This window comes from Pseudopipra pipra, chromosome 1 (assembly GCF_036250125.1).
Source record: "Pseudopipra pipra isolate bDixPip1 chromosome 1, bDixPip1.hap1, whole genome shotgun sequence".
Taxonomy (NCBI): Eukaryota; Metazoa; Chordata; class Aves; order Passeriformes; family Pipridae; genus Pseudopipra; species Pseudopipra pipra.
In genome coordinates, this window is record NC_087549.1 from 71,967,700 (window position 1) to 71,989,049 (window position 21,350).

The 21,350-nt window shown below is 38.5% G+C and overlaps 1 protein-coding gene across 4 annotated transcripts in view; it reads left to right on the plus strand.

Annotated features, from left to right (window-relative positions):
* Positions 1–11,179, plus strand: part of TENT4A (terminal nucleotidyltransferase 4A) — a 59,300-nt gene extending 48,121 nt beyond the window's left edge. For 2 of the 4 annotated variants that reach the window (XM_064660873.1, XM_064660892.1), the window contains one exon: positions 8,942–11,179. In XM_064660873.1, the coding sequence (XP_064516943.1) occupies positions 8,942–9,118 (177 nt within the window). In that variant the 3' untranslated portion in view covers positions 9,119–11,179. Of the gene's footprint in view, positions 1–8,938 lie in introns of all 4 variants that reach the window. The other 2 variants (XM_064660863.1, XM_064660883.1) reach the window with 1 other exon arrangement.
* Positions 11,180–21,350: the final 10,171 nt, after the last annotated feature.

Below are 21,350 nucleotides of genomic sequence, written 5' to 3' on the forward strand. Positions count from 1 at the left end.
TTCATGGACTTTCAGTAGAACACTTTCTGGTATGTCCATGTCTCTGTTCCTGGGGAGCCCAGACCTGGGCCCAGCACTCCCATGTGTGGCCTCACCTGTGCTGAGTAGAGAGCAAATGATCACCTCCCTTAACCTGCCTTTGGTTTTAATTGAAGCGATTACACAGATTCCTCCCCTCCTTCCTTCTTTCCCTGCTTTCCCCTACTGCTCAGTCTTACTTAGGCAAAACCAGCTGATCTGCACAGAAATGTTCTGTTAGTGAGAAGCTAATAAAACAATATACTGTTATTCTAGTGTCTGCAACTGAGTATTCACTTGTTAGTGTTCAGTCTGAAACTTTTGACTTTTTTTTAGAATAAAACTGGAGAGCTATTTTAAGTTAAACTTCATCTAAAATACAGACTTAGCCTAGATTGTTTTCCTTAACAGCTCTGCTTTTCTGAAGAGGTACTCTGGAGTTTAGCTTCAAAATCACGAAAAATAAAATCCAATTTGGAGGCATGCAGTTGTTAGTACAAAACAAGTTGGCATTCAGAGTGTTTGCCAGTTGTGAAGAGGCAACGTGTTGTATGAATTTTGGATCTCTGTTGAATCTTGGAAAACAACTGCTTTGTAGCACTTTTTCTGGCTTTCTGCTACTTGGCTGTCCTTTCCAATGATTAACTGTTCTTTTAGTAGTTTATATAGTACTTACGTGTTTAAAAGTGGGAATTCTTCTGTGGCTTTTGCTTGACAAAGATGGGCCCTTGAGAATCACATTAAATCAGAAGAATTTCTTGCTATCTATAGTTCAGAAATGGGATGATGATTTCTTGCCTTAAATTCACCAAAAGCTTGTGTTTTGTGAAGTAGAAATGTACTTTTCTGATAAAGATTATGACTGAGTCAGAAGTGGGAAACGAAGCCCTTCTACCCAGAATACTGCAAATGTCTTTTTTTCACCTGTACCTTCTGGACCATGACTGTTCTAGATTAGGTTGATGGCTTTCCTTTTGCAGTTAATAAAACCTAAGACCATGCTAGTTTATAACTTTTAATGGGCACATTCTACTTGCTCAGAGGACTCCTGATGGATTTGAACATGTACAAGCCTTTTTTCTTAACAGTAAGTGTTCTTTCATATTCAAAAAGTTTTGAAAGGGATTCATTTGTCTACATGGTGTATTCAACTTTTTCCCTGGCAACCTCCTCCACCTCAGTTCTGCTTGGAAAGCTGTACCAAGATGTTGAGCGCAACCCTCAAAAGCAGGAGGTGCCAATGTCAAGAGCAGTGAATGTATTTTGAACAAATTACAGCCTTCTAGGCAAGTCTGCTGCTGTTAAAGCTTCCTAATATTTTGTTTTTTTGAAACAAGTTTGGTGTGATTACCAATTCTGTTTACATACTGCATAATTAATTGGAAAATTTCCAGATAGTTCAGGGACTGATTAAGCTCCTGGCACAGGAGCTTTTCAGGATCATCATCCATCATTTTTTGAAGGTAATCATTCTTCTACTCTGCTGAAAAGCAGCTTGAAGTGTCACTTGGGAGAGCAGAACAGTTTATGAAGCAGTGCTGTGCACTGGAAATATGCAGAAAAACAGATCCTGACATGCATGTCCAGATGAATGGAGGGGCAGAAATTGCTCGGTATCTTCCCATGGAGAGGAAAAGACTACTTTCCCTGTTGTTACTTTGAGATCAAGTAAGTTCAATTCATGCTGGATTGCTGGATGCTAGGTCAGCAATGAAGGCAGAAGAAACTTCCTTTTTCTTAGGTCTGAAGAACTCTTTCATTTCATTTTTAAGATGATTCTTTTTTTCCCCAAAGGGTTCTCTTTTGATTCCAAAGTATCTAAAGCCAGTAAGCACCAGCCCCTCTGCTGTATTGACTGGCTTCTAGTGTGTCTAAGACCATTTAGATGAGTAGCGTCTGGGAATGTGTTCATTGCAAATTTCATAGCAGCATGCACTGGCTCAGTTGGGAAGCATGGGAAACAACTAGGAAATGAAACCTTAAGGTCAGTGCTGAAATACCACAGTCAAAACTTATAAAAGGACTTGCAGGAGTAGTTTGTTTTTCAGATTCTTTTGTGTTTTGCCAAATAAGGCCAGACACTTAAACTTATAAACTGCTTGTTTATACTGCTTTACAGGCACTTCTCTGGCTAAAATACTTTTGTTTCAGAGCTTGTCTTTATCTGGAACAATTGTTAATGGTGTTACTAGTAGTCACTAGTAGTGCTGGTCCTGCTAGTATCTCTGAAATGATTACTGAAAAGTTAGCAGCACTGAAAACAAAATTGGTCAGGGACTTGAGTCAAAAATGTATTTCTTTTAGATGAGTGCAAGCAGTTAAGTGAAGTTCACCTGGATGAAAGAAAGGTTTGTAAAGGCATGTTTTAATTCATGTCAATGCTGAACTCTACCAAATGTTTCTGAGAAGGCAGGTATCATCAACTAGCCAGATGTACAAATATGCTGAATTCCCTTAATATAATGTGATACTTCAGAGTTTTTAGTATGTTAGCTTCAATTTAAAAAAGACCTAATTTGTTCAATGGCATTTTTAAGCTGTTTAGGTACTGAAAGTTTTGTCAGTCAATCAGATGACATTTTTCTTGGTTTTTTTATCTAGAGCACACTCATTCAGGGTGGAATAATTTTTCAGTGTCCCTGCATTTTCATAAGAGGGAGTATACTGCTGTCTGCTTTGGAAACGGTTTTGATTCTAAACATCAGACTGCTGTCTTCTGTGTGTGACAGAATGTTGTTTGGTTCTTGATTTAATACATGCAAAACTAGGAGAAGTGGATGATGTTTTATTTCCTTTCCTAAAGAAAGGAGAAAAGGAAAAACTGCATCTGAGTTTGAGGTTGTTCAGCTGAAAACAGTACTCAAGATATTTTTCTTCTTAGGTTGTGCTATATTTATATGGACGGTCTTTAAGTGGTGTTATCTTTACATGTATGGAAACTGACTTAGCCTGACCAGACCCTGGATAACCTAATCTGACTCTGCTTACAACCAGAATGTTGAATTAAATGATCTCCAGAGGTCTCCATATAAATATCCAGTCTAGATGTTTATAGGACTGTGTGGAAATCTCTGGCCACCTTGGTGGTTGCTTCCTGAGTGCTTTTTGAGTTGCAGGAAAGACAAAGTCTAAACAGTAGTTTCTTAGAAACATAAACTCACCATAAATGACAGACTTACTGAAACGTAGAAGTCGTACCTTCTTTTTATTTGTGTAGTACTCCTTTATCTTCCTATGTCATTGTAATCAAATTTTTGCTCCTGAAATGAGATTTATTTGAATAATCACATATGCACTTTGTCTGCACAGTTTCTCACATGTACTGTATTGATATCAGCTCATATCTGGAAAGTGGTTTGCTCACTGTGATACTTCTTTATTTGGAACAAAAAATTTGAGTAGTCTCAGTGAGGTAAGATTTGTCTTTAAGGTCTGAAGTTGTCTGCTGTGTGCTAAAAAAGCTATTATCTCTTGTTCTTCTTAGTGACAAGTATGTAGGTAACACTTCGTGGCCCATGTCACAACATCAGCAAAGTTGCAGTTTGAGTTCTGTCTTCTGGTAGCATTGTTTTCACTCTCACCCCTCACTTTTAAAACTTGACTGGTGACAAGATCAAAAAGGGTATTTATTTTGCATGTCATTTTAGTTTCTTTACTGTAATATGGTTCAGTATTTGCTGAGATGGTAATGGTAGTCTCTGCTGTCAGTCATTTTGGGACTAGGCCCTCCAGTCTCTGAAATACTAGTTTATCTTTGACCTGCTCATACTAGTATTGCCTAACCTGTTGTGAAAGGTGAAGAGAACCAAATACTTCCTGTTGTGTGGTAGCTCTACCAGTAGTCTGTAACAAAGTGAAATAAGATATGAAGGATTGATATAACCTTCTCCCTTGCAACTTTAATTTTTCCATTTCTCTTCTGTTGGAAGATTAGAAACATCTAAAACTTCTCTTGCTTTTGAGCTCTTTCTAATCTCCACTGTGATTTTTCTTTTTTGCTTCTCTCATGGCTGGCTCCATAAGATGCTGTTTTCCCTTTCTAAGGGGAACAGAAGGGGCTTGGGGGTTTTATATATCTATTCAGGACTCAAGATCTTGTCAGTTGTAGTTGAAAGTAGCCAGTAGGTACCCAAAAGAGGGGAAGTGTCTTTGATATTTGCAGTGCTTTGGGCCTTATTTCTCCAGATTGCCAGTACTAAATAACTTCTGGAAGAACTTATTTTGCTTTTGCTTGTCAGTTAAGAGTATGCCCAGGTAGCTGATGCAAATGTCTTGTAGAATCCTGTTAACTAATATAAAGTAATGAGGCTTGGTTGGACCATTGCCTGATTCTTGGCTTATTATTCATGCATATTGACGAAAATGTTGGTTAGGTCATTGTCCACTGTTTCTCTGCAAAACAATGAATTTATTTCATAAAGAACAATAAGTTAAATTTTTTAGTGTATTTCCAGATGTTGTTTTGCTCAGAAAGTAGGAAAGATAAATCCTTAAAAAAGGGTTCTTTATCTTGTCGGGGTTTTTTTGTTTGTTTGTGTTGTTTTGGGTTTGGTTTGGGTTTATTTTGGTAGTTTTTTGTGTTTGTTTGTTTGTTTGTTTTTTGGTTTGGCTTTTTGGGGGAGTTGTTTGTTTATTTGTTTGCTACAAGCTTAAAATAGAAAATTTGGAAATACTGAAAATAACTGTGAAATATTTTGAGGATGTATGTTAAGTTATTTAAGGGGATACTAAAATGTTAACGGTACATTAAAGTAGTTCTGAATACTATGGTATTTCACATGAAATGATTTTGAGGTATATGAGTTTGATTACACTTCTGATCAACTGCAGACTAGTTTCAGCTCTGACCACTAATCCTGTAGTCTTATCAACAAAATAGTAAATAAGTGATCTTTCCAAACTGTCATGCCTTTTCTAAACTTTTCCTTTAGCTTTGTAAGTACTTACCATTTATTTTTGAACACTATATATAATCTCTTTAAAAGTTAAGAGTACAGATACTTTATTACCAATATTTCTCCGCTTTTGTTAGCGGTGCCGTCAGGCAAAAAAACCCCTAAAGACCAAAACAGTTCAGAAGCCCTGTTTATGTCTAGACTTCAGCTCTGTTATGTTACTTATTTCAAAGACTAGGTGATTTGTTTTTAGCTAAATTTTCGTTTTGAATAATGACACTCTTTGAATATCAGAGGTTTTATATAGTAAATTTGCTGGTAATTAAGAATAACATTTTGTTTTCCTTAGCAAATAATTACTTGGTATTTCCATTTCAACCAGATTTCTGTTGGTTGGAGTAAAGGCTGGGTACATCCTTTTCTTAGGGGTTTTCTGAGGCTTTTTTTTAGGGAGTGGGATGTGTGTGTTCATTTTTTTCTGTTTTCTGTTAAGCTCTGGGCTATTTGTTTATATCTTTTTTATGTTGGTTTTTTTGTTTTGTTGTGGTGGGTTTTTTGTTTGTTTTTTGTTGGTTTTTTTGTTTGTTTGTTTTAGTTGGAAACCTTTTTAACCTGTTATGTGATACAGAATTTCACCTCACTCCCACCCCTAGGCTTGGCTTAAATGCAAATTTGTTAGTTTTCCTTTCAGATCTAGCAGCTTATTCAACACAGCTGAAAAACAATTGAATTCTGTCATTCAGTTGTTGAATCGATAGCCCTGTGATGGGAGAGGAGATTTTTCTATCAAGAGGAATAGATCCAAAGAAGTCAAAACCTCTAAACTGCAGATTTCTCTGTTGTATTTCAGATGAAGGGCTTTCTCTTTGGATTATCTGATCTTATCTGCTTACAGAGATGCCATCTCTCAATGATTGTGTGACTCCTGAGCATGGGAATGTCTAGAATTGTGTGCACAACACAAGGATGTTTTATACAGCCTTTTGGGATTTCCAAAAGAAATGAAATAAATTTCTTTTACCAAAGATCCTGAAAGCGGCTAAGTGAATGATGTGTCCCCTTCTAAACAATGAACTAATTGGAAGATGAGAAACAAGGATTCAATATTTGTAGTAAATGGAGTTCACTGGGAAAGCCCTGAAGGAGTTTGTGCTACCTGATGTCTGAAAGGCAGTGGCAAAGTCTTCTGGCTCCTTAAGGGCTAGCTGAGAAGGGAGGCAGAAGGACCTTTCAAGGTGATGCATCAGGAAATACTATAAACTTTGTAGAGTGGTAGACCCTGGGCTGACAGTTTCTTACAAAGATGAGATCTTTACACTTTTGCAGAACACTGCTTTGATAATGCTCTCTTGATTTCTTACTGAGAATTGAGTGTCAAGCCAAACTTCAGACATGTTTCAGAACAAAGAATAGAAATTAAAACATTGTGTAAAAATCCATATATGTCCATCACAAAAAAAACCAGTGAGTTTAATTTTGCCTCTTACATCAGAGGAAAGTTAAAATACAAGTGGAAGCAAAATAGTGAAGGATGTTGATAGTGGTCAAACACATGGAATTGCTTCTGTGTAAAGAAAGAATGATTCTTCAACTGAAGAAGAAAAAGAGGAGGTATGATGGAGGTCTGTGTAGTCATCAGCAGTATAAGAAAAAGGTAGAGAGCAGAATGACAAGAAATCAGTTACTCCAAGAACTGAAAAATCATCTAATCTGATTCAAATTAAATATGATGCTGATTTAAGATGTGAAATGCCATAGCAGAGGACACAGGATGCTAAACTCTTATGGTTTCAAAAATCTGAGCGAACTAGCAAATAATATTCAGTTGAGAACTAGTAAACGTAAAGGCATCATCTCTGACTGAAGAAGTCCCTGAGTTAACTTCCTTATGCACTTGCTCTCAGCTGATGTGTCATAAGATAGATGGATTCAGATTCTGCTCTGATAGTTTGACAGTCTTTATCTTGATGGCCTAAAAACCAATGCAGAATGCTTCATCACTAGCTCAAGTTCATGTTCTCGCTAAATTATTAATCGTTCTTTGGAAGTTTGTTTACCTTTTGAACAGATGAGGGATATGACTTCTTTTGGACATGGGTAGATAGCCTTAATTGACATGCTTGCCGTGGTACATGTCTCATCTTGTGATCACCTGCCTTTCTGCCTCCAATTTTTTTGCTGAATCCTCAAATTGAAGATGAAGTTGCCAGATTTTTTACATTTCAAGCTGAAGAGGATGGATAGGTTTGCTGATAAATGTGTGCTCCCTGTTCCAAGTTTTGTTCTGGTTGTACAGTAGCAAAACTAAAGTTTTACTCTGTTTTTCAGCATATAGTTGAAAGTAGCTGTAATGACTGTCTGCTTTTAGTGTTTTAACTGTTGAAGGAGGGATCATTTTTACTGTATTTTGACCTTATTTACACTAAATGCTTATATATAATTAAGTCAGATGTACACTTACTGAACTAAAATACTTAGTGCAAGAATGGGACAAGATGGTGTGTTTGCTTGAAGAACTACTTGCCAAAAATATAAAATGTTCTAAATTTTTTTTAGTTTCATGTTGTTGATTTTCGTGAATACCTCCTAGTAGATATTTTCACAATATATGTCAATAAATAAGGTTTGGGAAGTTGTATCTCCTATGAATGAGAAATTCACAGCTTGCATTTCCTTCTTCTAATTTGTCCTTTAATTATTTTACTGTTGGTAGTCTGAGGGTAGCACTTGCATGTCTGTCTTGGGAGTCTAGAAGTTGCATATTGAAGGTTGATTGGATTGATGTAACACACACTGTACAAATTAAATAATAGTTTAAGGGATTTTTGCCACCCTGCAGTTAACTGTAGTTATTCCTGAACACTAATCTTCAGCAGTTTTTCTGGATCCTCAGTGTCTCTTCTAATTATAATTTGACAGTAAAATGTTGCTTATGGAATTATGCTTTCAATAACTGTTTCTCTTTTGTACACACAGTTGTAATGATGGCTTGGGATTCTTTCTACTCTAAACTTATTTGGAAATACAGATAATGAAATATCTGCAGCTACTTCAGTATTCTAAGCAGTTGCCTCAAATGTTTACTTTGTGTTTAACCACTTCTGGTTAGTTAGCTTTTGTTACAAGTAGTCAGTTGTCTGTCCTAAGTTATTGCTGTCAGAAGTCAGGAAAGGAGCTTGCTTTGATGTTATCAGTATTTAGGAAATCTGTTTCAGCTTCATCTTTTGAAACTCTTGTATTTATATTAAGTATGTATGTATTAAGCCAACTTACTGTATGCTATTAAGCAGTCAATAGAGATGTGTGTAGTACCTTATATCTGGTAGATTTACTCAGACTGCTACTAGATCTTTTAGGCAGTTTCTGTTCCAGGTTGTTGGAGATCCCATAAAGAAAGTGTCGTGCTATATTTCTGATAATTTAATTATTTTACCTTGGTCAGCATGTGAGGTATGATCTAGGGTCTTTGTAGCCCTGTGATCAGACCAGTAGGATTTACAAGCTCCTTACATGCTGTACCTAGTTTACGTGTCGCTGAGTGAATTATGGATAGAGCAGACTTGTGCTTTACATGGATCAGCTCATGTGATAAGGCCCTTACATTCGTCCAGGATATCTCTGAAAGTCTTGCTGAATGTCTCACTTGGTCATGGTCATGCTCTTGCTAAGATCCTCTAAAACAGTAACGTCTGCCACAATTAGTATTTAATGTGGAAGTTCTGTGGTTTTATAAGTCTGATGCACAGTGAGCGTATTTCATACTGAAATCCAAGGGTTTTAAGGATGCTTTGAAATCTGAACCGTTTCATTTGCAGGACATTTACTTCAGAAAACACTTAGTAAGCTGTTAGTGCCATTGGACTTGCACAGCTAAAATTAGACAAGTATGAAAAGACCAGTTGCTTCAAGTGGTATTCAGTGGAAGTGACTTGTGTGTTGAGGAAATACAGCTGGTAATGTGTGCTTCATTTGTTGTTTGTATGCCTAAACTGAGTGCCTTTCTTTTTTTTTTTTTTTCTTTTTAGCAGCACAGTGGAATGAAGTTTTCCATGAAAGGAAATCATAACCAAGGCAACAGCTACAGCCCCGTCAGCAGTGGAGGCATGAGGCAACCAGTTGGTAACCGAGGACACCACCAGTACAATCGTAATATATGGAGAAGAAAAAAACACAGAGACAGTTTGCCTATTAGTCTGAGCAGATAATGGCAGATGCCAAAATGACCTTCCCTGTTCAGACAAACTGAGTGAGTGCCACTCGACTTGGGGGATGGAGACCAGCGTCCAGCACATCGTTTTATTGGTGTTGCCAAATATCTGCAGCTGACTTCTTTGCATGTTTCTTTGTGTGGTGGTTCAATCCATCTTCAAGAAGTAGTTGTGCTTATCTGTGAAGCCTTATAAATGTGGAAGTTTGTTTTCTGCCTTCCCACAGTGGTTCATTCAGTGCCGAAGCAGCTCTGACAATAGAACTGCAAGGACATTTACAAATGCTGTAGCTTTTTTGCTGTGGCTACATCTGTTCCTTTGTGGGTTCTGTTTTCTTTTATTTTGGAAGTGAAGGAAACTTCAGCCCCTTGGAATTTTTTTTTTTTTATTGCAGCAAATCAAGCTGGGAATTCATAAAAGTAAATTTGCTGCTCTCCTGTTTTTCTTTCAAAGTTCAGAATTTTTTGCTCTGTAACTATTGGAAGTATGATTTGTGCAATAACTTGGAATTTTTAACTTAATTTCATATTGTCACATAAGTTATATTTAAGGGGAAGAGGTTTTTTAAGTTACAGATCCTTTCCCAGGTTGCATTATCTAAGTTGGGTTCATAGTTTTGGCAGGTTGTCTGAGCAGTGTTACAAACATGACATTTGGTAATATTTGAGGCTTCTTGATTCACAATGAAAGTGCGATTTGGCTTACAGTTTTAAGAAGGTATTAAGCTCCAAAGCATTTTGACCCTGTGTTTTTTAGCTCATTGTCTGGCCTCTATCAGTTGTCTTGCTCTGACCAATGAGTTTTAATTTTATTCCTTTAAATAGACAACAAATCCAGCATTTGTAGTACCAGAAGTAAAACTTGTGAGAGGGATGGGAAAAAGGTTGGTTCAAGTCCTGATATGAAATTAAAAAGCTGTGAACTACACGCTTTGATGAATTTTCATAACGTAACCTGTTAATGTTTGGGTTGAAACAACATTATTAAACAGAGATACCCGGCTTAAGGAATGTGGAGAAAGGAAATATGTTGATTCCATTAAGGAATCTGTATGCAGATGCATTAGTTCTGTTAAGAGCAAATATATAAAAAGTACTTCAGCTGCTCTAAGCATTACAAGAAGTATCTTTTAATGTGTTGCAGGAGAGCACAGCCCAGTGTTGTACACAGGATGAGTGGCTGGCACTTAACTTACAGATGCATACAGGTATACTATGCAAGTGTGTATTGCCATGACGAACACTGTCTTTAACTTTTTAAAAATGTACATCCTGCCTAACCCTGAGTTTTTAAAGCACCACAGTTGTCCTGGGAGTAGGTCACATCTCATGCCCTCTGACTTCCCTTTTTTTTAGTGAGAGTTCTTAAGCTATACAGAAAACTACAGGTAAGTTATGTAAGTCCACTAGCAGAGGAAGCTGAAGAATCCTGTTAATGGGACATCTATATCTGTACGCAGTATAGAAGGTTTTAAAACTGATATCTGAATATTGAAATGAGGTGTCAAGCATGAAGCTTTTTAATATGCTGTATGCCTTTGAAGCAGTAGTTCATGTTATTACTGAATCTGTTGAACACAAGCAGGTCCTTGAGGGGAGAGAGGGCAACATTCCAAAGTAGAGTAGTGCATATCTGTTTGCAAAAAGTTTGTCTTAATGCTCCAGACTCATCACAATTAAAAAAATAAAAAAGTTCTAAAAATTGTGAGCTGATTCATAAATAATATCTAAGGGCTGTTACATGAGCCTGTACTGCTTAGTCTTCACGCACTAGCAATATTGACCATAACTACATTAAAGAGCCTTCAGAGGCTTTAGTTGGTGTCTTATACTAGCATCCATTTTTAAAGCAAAACTCATTTGAAAAGTGGTATCATGTAACACTTCAGTCATGGTGAACCAAATAAATTGGCCTGGCTATCACTGTGGTTATGTGCTACAGGTTTAAAAAATAATGTTTAAATTTTTTGTGTGGACAACTATGTGGAAGCTAAAATTGACATATTTTTATGTAAAGTTTTCTATTCTTTGATTTTTAATAAACTTTGGAGACCAGTCACTCTTCTGTACATTTTTTTTTGAAATTTCATGATGAAGTACTACTTGACCATATCCCATTCTCTGATGTACACTTTGATCATCTACTTTAAAATTGTTCATGCTGAGCACCTTCAGAATGAGCTTGGATACCCTTAAACAAGCAAAGGAGCTAGAGGTAGTTCCCAACAGTATTCTTAAGAGCAGATCAACTGACTGATGTTTTGAGATACCTTAACTTTCCATATAACTGTTAATCTCTTTCTGTAGTTTCTAAATTACTTTCAAAATATTTGTCTAGTTTTCAGCCTCATCAAAGATTGGTGGTTGTTTTTTTTTGTTGTTGTTGGTTTTTTTTTGGTTTTTTTTTTTTGTTTTGTTTTGTTTTGGTTTTTTTTGCGTTCTGTTAACCCTCTGAGAGGACTCTGAAACATCAGTACTGACTCTAATTGAAAATTTTAGAAAATGAGTCTTTGGAAGGAACTTGTATAAATCTGTGAACTCTGAGAAAGGGAACTGAACTGTTTTTAATAGACAGTGATGTAGGGTTAGGAATTACGAATTGGAGATGTACTTGGTAAGTCTTAATGAGTATCTGCTGGAGAAAAGTAGAAAAGTGGTGGGACGGGAAAATAAGAACTCAGTAGTAGCTGGGATAATAAGAATTTTTTCTGTCAACATCAGTTTGCCAGTGGGACATGGCTGACAGAGGGATATATAATCTCTTCAGACACAAAGATAAGTGCAGCAGCATTGGTCTTGTCATTTCTGTTTCCCTGGGCTTCTCTTCCCTTTTTCTGTCCAGATAATGATTTTGCTTTTTCTTGCTACAGATTCTGGCAAACTGTTAATCCTTATTAGTAGTCTGCTTTTAATGCATTAGGTCCTTTGAACCCTCATGTTGTGATCTATCCCTATTTACAAGAGATGTCAGTGCTGGTGTTGCATTGGACTTTGCACAGGGATGGAGTTACCTGCGCTGAGGCAGGGTAAGAATAAAGAAAGGTGACTACTGGTTGCTGCTGGTTCAGCGGTGGTTATTTCCATGGAAATGGCCTCCGGAGAATGGGCATAACAACAGTCTCTCAAAGAGTAGTGTTGGAATACAGCATGCCTTCAAGCAGTGTGAACGCTTTTATCATTTGTAGGTAAAAAGTTTAAATTGTGAAGTAACTCAGTGTATACGTGTGGGGAAGTGAATGTATCAATTTCTGAGCTCTCAAGGACAAGAAACCTTCTACTTGCTGGCTACTGTCAGTATAGTCTGATTATAAATTTAGTAATACCTGGACTAAACCAAAGTTATGACCTGAATTCTCCAATTGAAAGACATGATGGAGCCATCGATTAGGTGGCTGGTCTTGTGCACTTAGACAGTTTTGATTGGGGTTTGAAGTATTTTGGAAAGCAGATATGGTGCCAAAAAGAAGGATGAGAAGTAACCTTAGAACAGAAACCTGAAAAGAAACATCTTGTAGGTCAGGACAATGTTTAATATCTTTATCGATGATTTAGATGAGGGGATTGAGTCCATCATTAGCAAATTCGCAGATGACACCAAGTTGGGAGGGAGTGTCGACCTGCTGGAAAGCAGGAGGGCTCTGCAGAGGGACCTGGATAGGCTGGAGAGTTGGGCTGATTCCAGTGGGATGAGGTTCAACAAGGCCAAGTGCCAGGTCCCGCACTGTGGCCACAACAACCCCCTGCAGCGCTACAGGCTGGGGGCAGAGTGGCTGGAGAGCAGCCAGGCAGAAAGGGGCCTGGGAGTTTGGATTGACAGGAAGCTGAACATGAGCCAGCAGTGTGCCCAGGTGGCCAAGAAGGCCAATGGCATCCTGGCCTGTATCAGGAACAGTGTGGCCAGCAGGACCAGGGAAGTGGTTTTGCTCCTGTCCTCAGCGCTGGTGAGGCCTCACCTGGAGTACTGTGTCCAGTTCTGGGCCCCTCAGTTCAGGAAAGATGTTGAGGTGCTGGAGCAAGTGCAGAGAAGAGCAACGAGGCTGGTGAAGGGACTTGAACACAAGTCCTGTGAGGAGAGGCTGAGGGAGCTGGGGTTGTTTAGCCTGGAGAAGAGGAGGCTCAGGGGAGACCTCCTCACTCTCTACAACTCCCTGAAAGGTGGTTGTAGGCAGGTGGGGGTTGGTCTCTTCTCCCAGGCAACCAGCAGTAGGACAAGAGAGCATGGCCTTAAGCTGCGCCAGGGGAGGTTTAGGTTAGACATTAGAAAGAAATTCTTTACAGAGAGGGTAATCAGGCATTGGAATGGGCTGCCCAGGGAAGTGGTGGATTCTCCATCCCTGGAGGTTTTTAAGATGAGGCTGGACGTGGCACTTAGTGCCATGGTCTAGCAACTGTGGTGGTAGTGGATCAAGGGTTGGACTTGATGATCTCAGAGGTCTTCTCCAACCCGTCTGATTCTATGATTCTATGATGTGTGAAGAAAAATACCAGAGGATGCCCCAGAACCTTGACTGATAGTGCCTTGGACTAGTAGCTCTGAATACCTGTATGGTATGGAGGGACACAGATTTCTGCCTGACCTTCATACACCAGCAGCAAACCTCTCTACCTGGAAGGATGCTGAGACCCCAGCAAATGTAGTGCTTTAGGGGAGTGAGTGGATGAGTGTGTGAAATAAATCAGTTTGGATAAAAGCTGATTTGTACATAAACCCCAGTATTCGGACCAGTATTAAACAACCACCCACTATAGGTAGTTGTTTCATTTGCCTGTAACAAAAAATGGTGTCAGAATGACTAAACCTCAGGTTCACAGCCAGAAGGCTCTTACAGCTGACCTTTCCCAAAATCATCTTTAGGTGGCCTTAGGCTTTCTTCTCAACCAGGATATTAACTTGTATTAAATTTGGGTTGATCTTTTTGCCATTTCTTTTCAGCACGCTGCATAGGTTTTAGCCCTAGAATGCATTTTGGATGACAAAAGTCCTTCATTTGTTATTGGCAGTAGGAGATCATCTAAGGAAACCTATGGACAACTTGTATGTGCAAGAGATTCTATTGGACAAAATGTTTTTAACCAAGGATTCTTACCAGATCAGCCATGTATTTCTGTTATAATTGCCTAAAGTCATGGTCACAGACTGCAGTTGTGTGTCAGTGAAAGGATGATAGGGATGCTTCTTTTTGGACATCTCTCTTCCCAAAACGTGCCAAATTGTTGCCTAAAGCTCTGGTCACAATCCTTCTCAGTGTTATGCTACCACGAAAGTTTTGGCCTAGAGTTGCCTATGGCACAGCAGCCTTTCAGTTTCAAATCAGTTAAGGATTCTCCAGTCACTGGCTTTTTTCATAAGCCTTTTCTATTGGGGGATTGTTGCCTGAGCATAAAAAGAAATTATGAATGGAGGGAAGAGCCCATATGCAGCAGATACTGTTGATATACACATCTGTGTTTGTGATCAGGAAAATTTTCTGCGGTGTTGCTACTAATGGCTTTTGTGTCACTGCCTCTCCTGCTAGGGTGGGTGCAAAGGACATCTTGTCCGACCTCAGCTATTTTCCCTTTATGCACCAAAATGTGATGTGTTTTCCTGCTGTGAATTCTTAGCTCTGCAGCAAGCTGTTTCCTGCTTCAGTAACTTAGGGGAGTTGGACAGTAGCTTGATTTACAGTCTCACTAAAACATGGCTCCCAAATAAATGCTTCAGTGACTCATTTTTAAACTTAAACCAAACAGGATTTAGGAGTTCCTATAAAAGGAATTTGTGTGAGAGGATGAAAGCGGTGGTTAAATTGTGGTTAAACTGTGAAAGTGGAAGGCTGTAACCTCTGTGCTAAAATTGCCACTTTTTATTAGTGAAAACTTTGGCAGTAATCCCCTTGGGGATGTTCTGTTGAGAAAATATTTGTAAGAAATTTCCTTGCTTTTTGCTCTTCCTTTCCAGAGAAGAAAAGCTACATCTTCTGATGGGCTACATACATGACTTCAGGATTGCTATTGGATGCATCTGGCTAATTTGAGGAGCCAAAATGAGTAGGTGATCTCTCACCCTTGTCAAGGGTTGCATGTCCAGGTGATTGATAGGGATCACTTGAGTACCACTTAGTGTATAATTGTGGGTGAGATCATCAAATAATCGCTGTTCTCTCAGGGAAATTTCTTAGGAGACTGAGGAACAGAAAATAAGATTAATCTATTAGTCATTCATACATGTGCATGCAGTGGATGAGCAGAGCAGAGCTGCAGTTCCCAGCTGCAAGTGCAGGATTTGTTCTGCTGTCCTTACAAGGGCCTCAGGGAGAGCCAGGTCATCCCAGCAAGTCTGTTTGCCCCTCTGATTAGGGAATGCTGCCACTTCTGCTCAGGAGCAGGTCTGTGCAACAGCAGTTTTACGATCTGTTCCTGATGTGGTGGTTGAGCAAAATAACTTGCGATTTCTTCCCACTCCTCTGTTAGAAAGGAATGGTCAGGGGATGTGAGGTTATCGGGTTTGCATGTGCTGTGTGGTTGTGAGGGTTACAAATCATGAGTGGTTTAAGCACTGGATACATTTCCATCCTTTGAAATTGTAAAACCTGGCGGGACAAGGCCCCAGGTAACCCGCTCTAACTTGAAAGCCAGTCCTGCTGGACCACGAGACCTCTATAGAGCTTCTCCTCATTAAATTTTTCCATGATACCACGAAAAAGAGTAAATATTTTTTTATTTTAATTTGTTGGGTTTATGAAGTGTTTTAATGGGGATATAAGTCAGGCAAGAATTGTTCTTTTTTTTTTTTTCTTTGCTTTGTCCTGCACTTGATAAAATATATCTCCAGATTCTAGGACCAAGAAGTTGAAACAGATAAGAACCTATTTATTATTAACTTCTGAGTTCATATCCCAGAGTTCAGTCAACTTGCATTTGCAGTGGTAACACAATGAAGATGTATGGGAGTAGTGATTTGTGTAGGATATCAGCACAATACTCCAAACTGCTGTCCTTCGCATTTTGCTCCTAGTAAGAGTTGCACAGATTCATCTTTTGATAAATTCAGACTTTTGATAATTAAAATTTGCTTGTTTGCCTTTATTCTGTAATACATAAGTAAGTAGATTACTTAAACTAATACTGCCTGAAAAGTACTAAACCAGTACTGATGGAGCTGAAAGCATCATCAAAAGGATTTTCTAAAGGTAAGATCTGGAAGCTGCTGTTAGCGTAAGTTTTACCTAAATCATTCTAAATTCAGTCTGACTAGGTCAGAGTTGTCCCCTACCTTGCGTCTTAGAAATCAGAGAATGAAGAATGTTCATCAAGAGTGGATATGTAGAAAAGGAAATTTCCACAAAGAAGAAGGAAGGAAAATCCAAGAGCTTAATGATCTTCACTTGAAATATAAAATAACCATTCTACCAGAATGGGAATTTTGACGTACCAAGCTGTAGGTCTACTAATAAGGACTTAGACCCAATCAGAAAATCACCTCCTACTACTAGTATGATGTGTGGACCAGAGCTCCACGATCTGTAAGATACTAATATTGCTAAGAAATGCCAGAAGTCATTATCTGGAAAACTCATACTAGTATTTCATCTGTATTTCTGTAAGAAAGCAGAATAGGGTTAATTAGAAAGAGAGGCAGATTTTAACACTAATTTATCAAATGTTTTTTAATGCCTATCCCAGTATTGCTGCTAATAACATATACGTGTTTAATTTGTTGAGTGAAGCATATGGTATGGTTCAGTGCCAGATGGTGACTGAGCCAGGGCATTCTGAATGGGAATGGCATCAATAGATGGCGCTGAGTACAAGTTTTTGGGCGAAAGTGGTGCAGTTAGTTGAAGGTTAACTTTAGAAACATTATTTTAGCAGTGTTTGCTAATGATCATGACACAAGAACTCCCATGCACTGACTGAATATCCTGATGTGACAAATATGGGAAATGTGGCCTGTACACAGTGTTAGAGTTTTGTAGTACTGAATATATAGAGATGGGATGAAATACAAAGCACAAGGCTGGAAATTGAGAATTTATAGCTACTTTCAAACAGTGAAAGCTGATGAGTCAGAGATGTTAAAGAGGAGAGAGACCTGGGTATATTTGTTTATAGTATGACTGAATTCACCAGCATGTCTCACAAAGATGATACACGAACCACACACATATCAGATAGAGTATTTCCAGTAGTCTTAGTGATTTTCTTTTGTTGCAAGTCCAGAGGCTTACTGGTTAAATTACCTGTGGCTTTCCTCATTTCAGGGAGGAAAAAAAAAAAGATAAAAAGAAGAATAATTCAATTATGGCAGGAGCTACAGTCACAGGTTTAAAGAATCTTCGGACACCTGAGAATCTACTTCAGCTGGAGATTCATCAAAGCTCAAGTTAGCTTTTATGATATTGTGTCAAAATACTGTGAAGTACTAAGGATGACAGTTACCATCACCCAGCTTTTTGCATCCGTTTGCACTGTTCTTGTATTGACAAACTCTTGATCTTTGGCTTTGATGTAGCAATGACTTACCTCATGGGAAAGCTAAACATGCTAGCTGACTGTCATTTCAGATCTGTGGATGACAAGTAGAAGATCTGACGGGATGTAATTGGTCTAGGGAATGTGGGATGACTGAGGTAACCAACTCTCCTTTCTCAGTTTTAGTGGCGAAACACATGTGATTTTATTCTGGGTTTCCTGTCAGATGCTTTTGTGGTGCTTTTGACCTAGCCTGGCATCCTAGCTTGGTCCCTGAGGGCTTTTGCTTCCCATTCCTGTTCATTGACCTACTGATACAGATAGGTCCAAACTCAAAAGTATGGGAGAGGAGCAGTGGGAGACATATGAGATTGTGAGGAATGTAATCCTATAGGCATGAAAGCTATTTAAATTCTCCTTGCATGGCTCCTGGCTGTCTGCAATGGCTTGAAAAATGGCTAATTCTTCATCAATGAGAAGGGAAGAAGAGATCTACCACAGGACTTTTGTGTCTAAACAAAATAAATATCTCTGTTCCCCAAGTCCCTCTTCCATCTACTTGTACAGTCTGGTCTTAGTAACCTGAAAGAATTTTCTTCTGCACTATTTTAGTGTATTTGCTTTAACTTGGAATATATAGTCCTGATATAGTCTATACTGTCCCAAAGGGGAGAAATAACTCTATTAGGCTGATTTTACCCATTACTTGCTCTACAGTATTCTTAATACCAATGTTCTCAGATTTATGCAGGATATAGTCAAGGGTTTTTTCCCTCTGTACACTTCCTGCAGATCTAAATCTGATATTTACAAAAAATCCCTGTCATGAATGTGCCCTTAGATTATAGCATGGTTTTATAGCTTTATAGAACAGAATTTTTGGTGATTCTTACCCATCTCCTGGAAAGAATCAAAGTTCAGGACTTAATGACAGGTCTGACCTTTTTGAGTCTTTATCCTTGCTAGTTTCCTATTTCCAGTTTTTTCAAGTGTCTGAGGCAGCCTACTTTAAAGTACATTTTGGATTAGGAAATTAATTTATTGGTTTATTTTCTCAGATCAGAGACTTCCAGACCACCAGAACTTTTAAAGTTTTCTTGACATGTAAGACATGCTCATGGCACTAAGGCTTAATCCCAGTGCTGTGCCTACAGCAGGCAGGGTTTTGGGACCAGCCCTGACTATGCAGTTGTCATTCAAGCTGTTGGGGCACACAAATTCATGTTAAGAGCTACATAATCGCGCAATAATCATGAGATGCACCTCAGTGATCAGAGCATGTTCCACCACAGCATCAGCCACACATGAAGGTTTGCTCAGAGTGGTCTCTGCCTCTGATGTGCTCAGAACAGCCAGGTGGGTTGTCCCCATGTATCTTCATCAAACGTTATGGAACTGCTGAGACATCTGTGTGTATGGCAGCATCTTGCAGGACAGTGCTAAGATGGAAATGCCTGGACAGATCCTATCAGATAACTAAGTCTTTCATAGATCTGCCTGGAGTATCTGAGGGTATAAACAGTCATGGCAACCAAACTTCAAAGACAGAAAATGCTTTTAAACACTTCTCAAAATGATCCACTTGTTCATTCATCCCACAACTTCCTCCTCCTTTTGCCTTTAGCCCTTTATGTTCTTTAGGAGCTAAAAAACCTGTGCTTTCTGGTTCTGTTGAACTCCTGAGAGGGGAGAGGACCATGGGGGAGGAGGGGCAGGAAGGCATCTGATTGTGAGGACTGTAATTCTCTAGGCATGAATCCTATTTAAATTACCAAGGCGAAATGCACTATTCATTATGCATTTAAATTTCAGAGACCCTTTTGACGCAGGAGGTAGAAAGAGACTCAGCAGGATCTTTCTAAAGATGTTTTATGAAAAGAATTGTGGGAACATGAATTAATTTTCCAGCATTGTTTAAGTAGATTGCTGTCGGTAGCTACTTCACAATTAGCTTGTCCTTGTGTCTTTCTAGGTAAGCATTGAATATGGAGAAAAAAAGCTCTTTTTCCTGTGCATTTTGCAGAGGTTTGGGGGGGTTTTTTTATTATTATTTTAAGTGCAGGTCCCCGTGGAGTCCTGGAACTGAATGTTGTTCATCTAGCAATAAGACTTTAAATTGACTCAAGTATAGGATTTTTTTTACAAGATTTTTCTGCTGTTAATAAGAAATATGCAGTTTGCTCAATTCAATTTGCTCTGACTGCAGGAAGGGTGCGCTCTTGCATCACTCTTATGTCCCCGTGCAAAATCAACAGCTTGTCTGCCTCTAGTTTGGAGGTGGTGCTACCTTGATTGAAAAACCTTCCCTGAGGCACAGGGTAGCTTTAGAGGTAATTTAATTTTGTTTCATACGGCTAAGACTCAGACACTTTATTTGTAATAAGTAATGGATCACTGACCAAGCTAGTTGTTTTTCTGTCAAAATTTTACCTGGGAAGCCCTACATTTGATTTGCACTGTGCAGCTATACCAATAGCAAAATGTTTAATCCTTCCAGATGTTAAATTGTTGTTTCCTTCTTAGGGATCTCTCAGTCCCTTAACTACGCACATCTAGCTCAGGTGCATGAGCTCCTAATTGTTTTAGCATGCAGAAGAGATTTTTTTTATTTCTAAGTGCTCTTGGGAATGGAACTGGGACACTGGCAGGTTTTCTCTAGCTAGCCTGAAATGGCTGTTCATTTTTTTGTCTTTTTTTTTTTTTTTCCCCTGCACTCCCTTCAAGTTTAAGATGTCAGCTGAAAATAGAATATATTCAGCATGGATGTAAAAGACACTCTTGAAAATAGCTTCAGGCATCGTCCAGATTGGGGACTCTTTGGTTTGTGCAAACAGGTACTTGTGTTCAGATAACACAGTCCCTTGTGTTATCCAGCTTTAGTTTAGTGATCAATTTAACATTAATAATAATTTCTAAAGGTTAGAGCTGGTTGAGCCAAATCTTTATTCAGTAACATGATATCAGCAATCACCATGGCAAATGAGTTTGCATTCACTAAAGGTACTTGAGAAAGAATAAACATAAGACTTCTAACACAGAACAAAAATATATGCAAGACAGAACTTAATTCAGTTCTTCTGTGCAGTTCAGGCTGTATACAGGGAGTCTGTGTTACCATCAATTTAAGAGTGAAACTTGTACTTTGAAAGAAGAATTGGAATTGCAAGTGAAACAAGCCGAATCAGTAGACCTAGTATTTAGATTAGGCTCTTATGTTTAATTAAAGAACTTCTAAATACTACTGTATTTGTTCACAAGGTTATCCTTTCTTGCAGATTAGGATTAGAGTTATTTCAATCGAGTTTTGAGTGTTGGTTTTATGGTTGGGGTTCTCCACCCCAAAAGATTCCTTGCCACTTCTCCCTGGAAGTTACTAGAGATAAAGGTCTATCTGTCATCTTGTACCTTTTAGTGGGGCATTGTCTCCATTTAGACTAACATTCATTATAAGCATCTAAGACTTTCATTGGCTTGTGTCTATATTAACACTGTAGGAAATGGGGGGTTTTGCAGAGCTTGGCTTTCACTGTCAGAAAGTGACAGAAGTAAATATTTGGTCTACTATAGCAGAAGGACTTGATCTTTCATGGAGCCTTTTTCTCTCCCAAGCTACTTCATCGGCTGTTTAATAATATAATAAGTAGACCTTCAAAAAAAATTGTGGTTTGTCAGTACTGTGTATCAAACATTTTGTGTTTTGCTTAACCTTTGTATGCTGAAAGTTTATAAAATATTTTAAATTTCTGGTTTGGTTACTCTATTTCTTACTTTGAATT